Source organism: Hyla sarda, chromosome 12 (assembly GCF_029499605.1).
Source record: "Hyla sarda isolate aHylSar1 chromosome 12, aHylSar1.hap1, whole genome shotgun sequence".
Classification (NCBI taxonomy): domain Eukaryota; kingdom Metazoa; phylum Chordata; class Amphibia; order Anura; family Hylidae; genus Hyla; species Hyla sarda.
In genome coordinates, this window is record NC_079200.1 from 48589371 (window position 1) to 48597647 (window position 8277).

Genomic DNA, 8277 nt, shown 5'->3' on the forward strand with positions numbered 1-8277 from the left:
CGAACTATAAAAATATATCATTAATTAAATCGTACGGTCAATGGCGTACGCGCAAAAAAATTCCAAAGTCCAAAAAAGCGTATTTTGGTAACTTTTTATAACATTAAAAAATGAATAAAAAGTGATCAAAAAGTCAGATCAAAACAAAAATCATATCAATAAAAACTTCAGATCACGGCGCAAAAAATGAGTCCTCATATTGCCCCTTACGTGGAAAAATAAAAAAGTTATAGGGGTCAGAAGATGACATTTTTAAACGTATAAATTTTCCTGCATGTAGTTATGATTTTTTCCAGAAGTGCGACAAAATCAAACCTATATAAGTAGGGTATCATTTTAACCGTATGGACCTACAGAATAATGATAAGGTGTAATTTTTACCGAAATATGCACTGCGTAGAAACGGAAGCCCCCAAAAGTTACAAAATGGCGTTTTTTTTTCGATTTTGTCGCACAATGATTTTTTTTCCGTTTCGCCGTGCATTTTTGGGTAAAATGACTAATGTCACTGCAAAGTAGAATTGGCGACGCAAAACATAAGCCATAATATGGATTTTTAGGTGGAAAATTGAAAGGGTTATGATTTTTTAAAGGTAAGGAGGAAAAAACGAAAGTGCAAAAACGGAAAAACCCTGAGTCCTTAAGGGGTTAAGGGGTTAAAAGGTACATGCAAAGATTTTAAGTATAACAGAGATAATCTGACTAGACGCAGAAGCAGAGTAATCGCCGCAATCTGCTCTGAAAAATTACATCGATGATTTAGAGCATCTCGCTAAGTGCAGTCCAAGACGGCTTATATTTGCATTAAAAAAAGGTACTTGCGGAAAATTTTGAGGTGTAAAGGAAAAGTACGCAGTTAATAAATCCGTGCCTACTATAGATGTCACTCCAAGGTACCCCAAATCGCGACATCAGGAGGAAATACTCTATCAGAATGTACACAAAAAAAAAAGACGCAAAAAACAGCTTGCGCTAAATTTTGTGCTAGAATTTACACACACAAAAACTGTGTCAATTCTTTGATACATGTCCCCCACTGATACCAAACTAATGCATGGACCTGGCAAACAGGTGCACGATCCTAGGCTGAATATACATAAACAGGAGAATACAGCAGCACACTGCTAGCACAAAGATACAGATAAAACATGAAATGCTAAATTGCTACAATGCAAAAAAAAAAAAAATTGAGGTTCTTCACTCCCAATTTGGCGGCCAAATAGTTTGGACCATTCCACCGAGATAAGGTGACCTCATTGAGACGGACCCTACACTGTGAATGTGCCTCTGTACAATCAGTTACATGGCTTGTAAAGTCTGGAACATCCAGCACCTTATAAGATGCAAGAACCAACATGGAGGTAGCCACTCCACCCCCCCACCCCCATATGTATAACACAAAAAAGGATACGTTGGCCAGCACATACTGATAACTGTTAGGATTCGGCTAGCTGGATGTGGATCCTCTGTGTCAGCGAGGGATTGGCGAGGACCGTGTCGGTGGACCGGTTCTAGGGATGCTACTGGTTTTCACCAGAGCCCGCCGCAAAGCGGGATGGTCTTGCTGCGGCGGTAGCAACCAGGCCGTATCCACCAGCAATGGCTCAACCTCGCTGACTGCTGAGAAGGCGTGGGACAGAAGGACTAGGCAGAGGCAAGGTCAGACGTAGCAGAACGTCGGGGCAGGTGGCAAGGTTCGTAGTCAAAGAGGATAGCAGGAGATCTGGATCACAGGCTTTGGACAACACTAAACGCTTTCACTGGCACAAGGCAACAAGATCCGGCAAGGAAGTGCAGGGGAAGTGAGGTAATATGGACAGGGATCAGGTGGAAGCTAATCAGGCTGATTGGGCCAGGCACCAATCACTGGTGCACTGGCCCTTTAAATCTTAGAGAGCTCAGGACGTGACAGCCGGGGACCGGGACAGGTGAGTGACTTGGGATGCGATTCGCGAGCGGGCACGTCCCGCTATGCGAATCGCATCCCTGCCGGCAATGTCAGTGCAGCGCTCCCGGTCAGCGGGTCTGACCGGGGCGCTGCAGAGAGAGGAACGCCGTGAGCGCTCCGGGGAGGAGCAGGGACCCGGAGCGCTCGGCGTAACAATAACAAACTAATGCATGGACCTGGTATACATGTAGCAATATAGCATTTCATGTTTTATCTGTATATTTGTGCTAGCAGTGTTCTCCTGTTTATAGATAGATAAATGGAGATAGATATGAGATAGATAGATAGATATGAGATAGATAGATGGATAGATAGATAGATAGATATGAGATAGATAGATAGATAGATAGATATGAGATAGATAGATAGTTAAATATGAGATAGATAAATAGATAGATATGAGATATATAGATAGATATGAGATAGATAGATATGAGATAGATAGATATGAGATAGATAGATAAATATGCGAACGATAGATAGATAGATAGATAGATAGATAGATAGATAGATAATTAAATATCCAATGTTAAGAAACAGCACTACCAGTGGGTAGTGAGTCAGCTGAAACGTCGCTTTATTTGGATGGAATAAAGCTACACTTTTTTTCACCATAACCTTATTTTGAGTGCTGCAAATATTTTCTTTTTGAAGATAATTAAATAGATATGAGATAGGTAGATACATATGAGATAGATAGATATCAGATAGATAGATATGAGATAGATAGATAGATAAATAAATATTGGATAGATAAATATGAAATAGATAGATAGATAAGAGATAGATGATAGATCAGTGTTTCTCCAGCATGGTGCCTCCAGCTGTTGCAGAACTACAACAGCAGCCCACACAGCCAAAGGCATGCTGGTAGTGGTAGTTTTGCAACAGCTGTGGGCACCCTGCTGGAGAAACACTGGAATTGGCCACTAACCTCTAACACCCCACCACCACCCCACCCCAGAAAGTTACTTACCCAGATGGGAGGCACCAGCGATGGGCAGGGGAAGTCTTTAGTTTCCCAGCTGCGCTGGTGGGTGTCAGGTTATGTAGTGGAGCAGGAAATAAAGCAAAAGCCTGCTCCACTAGGGCTGCACGGCAGGGGAGCATGAGGGGCCTGAACGTCCGTGAACATTTCCCGGCATGGCCGCGGCCCCTGAGCAGTATTTAAAGGGCCCGCAATGTTAAAAAATAAAAATGATGCTGGCAGTGGCGGGCCCCTTCTCAGGCTTGGTCAGTGCCTGAGTGCCTGACCGCCGCCGGGAGCATGAACTGGTCTGCTAACTATTTACTGAGGCTGCTGCAGTGGGGGGCCGGACCTCCCTGGGAGCTCGGGCCCCTTACTGGAGTACTGGCTGTACCCCCCCCCCCCCCCCCGACGGCGGCCCTGGAGGCTACTAGCAGCGTGAACACAACATTTATTAGATGGACGTCCAATGGAAATAAAGACAAGTACAACCATGTAGGGGGTAAAAGAAAGAGTTTATTTATAGGGATGGGGGACAGTGATGAACAAATTTGCTTTATACTAATATATATGTGTATGTGTAAGTCTGTGGTCTGTTGTACTGAACCGTGTTGATCCAGAGGAAGGCGAAAACCCCCTGTGAGGAATGAGCCAATTGTCCTTATTACCAGGGGGGAAAATTCCTTCCCGACCCCAAATATGGCGGTCAGAATAAATCCCAGGATCAAAGGCCGATACCTAATCTATGTGTGTGGTAGTGTTAGTTTTAAATTATTTTTTATTATAATTGTGTACTAGTCTAAAGTATATGTTTAAGGAATATATATATTTTTAATATATATCTTTTGTTTGTAAAAGGGAATTTTTATGTTAAAAAAAAAAAAAAAAAAATATATATATATATATATATATATATATACACACACACATACACTAAATATTATACCTATTTACGGTTATGTTGATCCAGGAGAAGGCGAAAACCCCCTGTAAGGAATGAGCCAATTGTCCTTATTTTCAGGGGGGGAAATTCCTTCCCGACCCCAAATATGGCGGTCAGAATAAATCCCTGGATCAAAGGCTGGTAACAAACCTGAGTGATAGGTAGGGGGGTAAATTAATTTAAATTATTATTTTATTTAATTATTCATGTGTGCTAGTCTAATTTTTATGGTTGGGACAAATACAATTTTAAGATAATATAATATATATATATATATATATATATATATATATATTATTTTTTTATTATTATTATTATTATTTTTTATTATTATTTTTTTAGAATTTGTTGTGTTACTAATAGGGTAATTCATGATATTAATTTGCTAAACCTATTTACGGCTATGTTGATCCAGGGGAAGGCGAAAACCCCCTGTAAGGAATGAGCCAATTGTCCTCAAATCAGGGGAAAAAATTCCTTCCCGACCCCAAATATGGCGGTCAGAATAAATCCCTGGATTGAGCCGATATATGTCCCCTATCTGTGGTATGTGTCTATGTGTGTGCACCTATCCCTATCGTGTAGTGTGTGTGGTGTGTGTGGGTTGTGGTGAGTGTGGTACTTACCCGGCCTGTGCTTGGGTGAGTTCAGGGATAATAGACATCACTCAGCATCCCAGGACCACAACATGCGACTATTGTTCCTGAACTCACCAGATGGAATCTAAGCACAGGCCGCTCCTGGGGCATAGAGGATCTTCGGGCTGCAGTGATGTTGGATACCAGCCCGGGATTGAAGGATGCCAAGTCAATGTTGAGGCGGGAGATGATGTTCTAGGGCAGCCAAGGTAACAGCAGCAGAGACATGAGGCATGGGGTCAAGAGACCGGAGGTTCTGGGCAGTAGCTGCGGGGTCCTCAGAGTCCAGATCTTCTCATCCACCTATGGAGAAGTGAAGAACATGTGAGGAGGATCTTACCGCACAACAATTTAACTCCACCGGGGTTAACAAAACCTCTTTTAATCCATGTGTTCATTATAAAACATAACTTTTATTAAATTTAACTAATATTATGAACCGGTGAAAAAACACGCACTTGAAAACACAACCCTATTTGCGACTGTAACTGCATAGTCCACATGTGTTGCACTGGGAACCACAGTTAGGAACCTGAGGAATAGGTAACAGGTAAGTATTTCGCACGCTAAATTTGTTGTAACCAGTGGAGAGAGAAATATAACACTACTTTTGTGCCACTCTCAAAAGGAGGATGTATATCCAGGGTTGCTAACCCCAAATATACATCCTCCTTTTGAGAGTGGCACAATAGTAGTGGTATATTTCTTTCTCCACTGGTTACTACAAATTTAGGGTAAAATACTTAGCTATTACCTATTCCTCAGATTCCTAAATGTGGTTCCCAGTGCAACACGTGTGGACTATGCAGTTACAGACGCAAATAGGGTTGTGTTTTTAAGTGTGTGTGTTTTCTCACCGGTTCATAATATTAGTTACATTTAATAAAAGTTATGTTTTATAGTGAACACATGGATTAAAATAGGTTTTGTTAACCTGGTGGGGTTAAATTGTTGTGTGGTTTTGGCACCTCTACATGTGTTCTTAAAGGGGTATTCCGGGCAATAACATCTTATCCCCTATCCAAAGGATAGGGGATAAGATGTCTGATTGCGGGGGGGGGGGGGGGGGGGCCGCGATCTCCCTGCAGCAGCCCACATTCTATGCGTAGCTGCGTCTGCAGTTTTGGAAACCGCTTCCAAGACGGGGACGTGACGTCACGCCACGCCCCCTCCATTCATGTCTATGGGAGGGGGCGTTGTGGTCCTTACGTCCCCTCCCATAGAAATGAATGGAGGGGGTGTGGTGTCACGTCCCGGTCTCGGAAGCTACGTATAGAATGCGGCTCAGCTACGTATAAAATGCGGGCTGCTGCAGGAAGATCGTGGGGGGTCCCAGCGGCAAGCCCACCCACGATCAGACATCTTATCCCCTATCCTTTCGATAGGGGATAAGATGTTTTTGCCTGGAATACCCCTTTAAGGCCTGTTTATAGTAGGAGGATCTTACCGGGCCCAGCTTGGTGACGTATAATTGAATCCGGTCTCATGATGGGGGGTCTCTGTGTCCTCTGGCCACTGCAGATGGTGATTTCGCAGAACTGTCTTATACGGCTTCCATGGTGGCTCTGCTCTCTTCTCCTCCAGCTCCTCCCAGCCAATGGTGGAAAAGAATGGATGCGTCCGGATGTTTCTTCGCACCCCCAGGCGCTTGTCCGGATTCTTGCGTAGCAGTTGAGTGATGAGATGTTCAATAGCAGCATCCAGCCCGGGTGGAAATTTCGGCTCCTTTCTGGTGATGGCTCTGAAAACCTTCTGCTTGCTGTGGCCAATGTAAAATGGGAAGCGTCCTGTTGCCATCCTGCACAACACAATCCCGAGGCTCCACCAGTCAACTGCTGTACAATACTCCTTCCCGAGAAGCACCTCCGGGGCCATGTAGTAGAATGTTCCTGTCACTCCATCGATCCTACTGGAGGCGGTGACTCCATCTTGTGCCAGGCCCAGGTCAATGATGCGGATGTGGCCTTCTGCATCCAACATGATGTTCTCCGGCTTGAGGTCTCTGTGGACGATGTTCTGTCCATGGAGGAACTGGAGCCCACATACCATCTCTGCTGCGTAGAACCTTATGTTGTCGATGTCCAGATAGCCGCACACCCTGATCAAATCCTCCAGACTGCCGCCAGACAGATATTCTGTGATGAAGTAGGCACGCTCCAAAGACTGATGTGCGGCGTAGAGGTGGCATAGAAACGGACAGTCTCGGGCCGCCAGGAGTATCCGCAGCTCTCTCTTGATGGTATCCTTGTTGTCCTCTTTTTTGTTGACGATTTTTATGGCCATGTAGGTGTCTTGACCAGGGACTGATGCCAGGACCACCTAAAGGAAAACAAACAGAAGAGGTTCATTAGAAGACATCAAAAAGTTGATATTGATCAGTGTCTCTCAAGCGCGGTCCTCAAGAGCCCCCAACAGGTCAAGTTTTCAGGATTTCCTTAGTCTTTCACAGGTGATATAATTATGATCAGTAAATAAGACATCACCATAGTCATATCACCTGTGAAAGACTAAAGAAATCATGAATACATGACCTGTTGGGGGGGTCTTGAGAACCGTGCTTGAGAAAAACTGATATAGATGGAAGGGTGGGGGGACTAAGTGTTGGGTCTGCTGTATAGCACCCAGAGACCATCAGCTTAGGACAACTAAGCTACCGTCTTTATATGTTTGCTATTGGATGCTCTATGGAGATTAAATAAAGTGATATTCCACATATTGCTCGCCAATAAGATACCTGGCAGGTTTGGTGGCGGAACCCTGGCGGAATCCTCTTCGCAAGATGGCGCCGGTCAGTGTGATGACATCAAGGGGCATTCAGTGCGTAATGGTGATGCCGATGTGATGAAATCAAAAGCAATTCAGCTAATAGTGGAGATGTGGTATCAAACCTGCCATTCAGGCGTACAGAAGCAGTAGATACGAAAGTTGCAAAGATATTACACGCACGTTCAGACAGCACTTGGAATCATTTATGCGTTTGCGCAATAATTGGCTGGGGCACAATAAGTACAAAAGTGGTATGTATTGGTGCACATGTTCAGGCTTCCTTACATAGGCAAAATAAATAAAAATAAGGATATGTAATATATAAAGGCAATAGGTTGGAGTTTGCCAATTACACGTACATCCCTATTGATATGAACATTCACCAATTTAATTGGCAGAAAAAGACCCGTGCGCATGCGTAAAGGGGGAAGCGACCAAATGAATATCAGGTATATTCCCTCTGCACCTGTCTATAATGCAGATATATAACAGTAGATTTTATATTTATTACATAAGATAAACAATCTATGAATTGAGGCTTGGAAAATGGAACAGAGGCGACAGCCTACCTTCTCGGGAGGTAGTGGAACAGGGGTTCCTGGAGTCGGCGGCAGCACCAGTCAATCAGTGGGGACTGTTGGTGGGAAAATCAGCTACTCGACGGTGTGGCAGTTTTTCATCAAGCATCCGGAGGAGGTTTACATGGCCATATGCAAGATGTGTCGGCAGAAGGTGAAGCAAGGCCAGGGTCCCAATGTTGGCACCACGGCCCTGCGTACACACATGCTGTGTCACCAAAAAAGCGGCCATGGAGAACGGTGGCTCCGATGTGGTGGTCCAGCCTGCTGCATCATCCAGTGGCACGCCGCTCCTTGTTTCAGCCAGCCAAGGCTCCACCACCTCAGCCAAAGGGAGCTGTGTGTCATACCTATCTTATGTCGCTCCAGATGCTCCTGCTCTTCCTACTTCAAGACAGTCATTCCGCCAGCAATCCATTGGCGAAGCCATGTCCAAG

The 8277-nt window shown here is 44.3% G+C and overlaps 1 protein-coding gene across 1 annotated transcript; it reads right to left on the reverse strand.

Annotated features, from left to right (window-relative positions):
• Nucleotides 1–3417: 3417 nt before the first annotated feature.
• On the reverse strand, nt 3418–6925 carry LOC130296698 (protein kinase C theta type-like). The gene is made up of 2 exons (XM_056548522.1): nt 5944–6925; nt 3418–4799 (listed from the first exon to the last, which is right to left on the reverse strand). Exons 1-2 carry the CDS (start codon nt 6777–6779, stop codon nt 4775–4777), a joined length of 861 nt encoding a protein of 286 aa, XP_056404497.1. The 5' UTR covers nt 6780–6925; the 3' UTR covers nt 3418–4774.
• Between the last annotated feature and the right edge of the window lie 1352 nt (nt 6926–8277).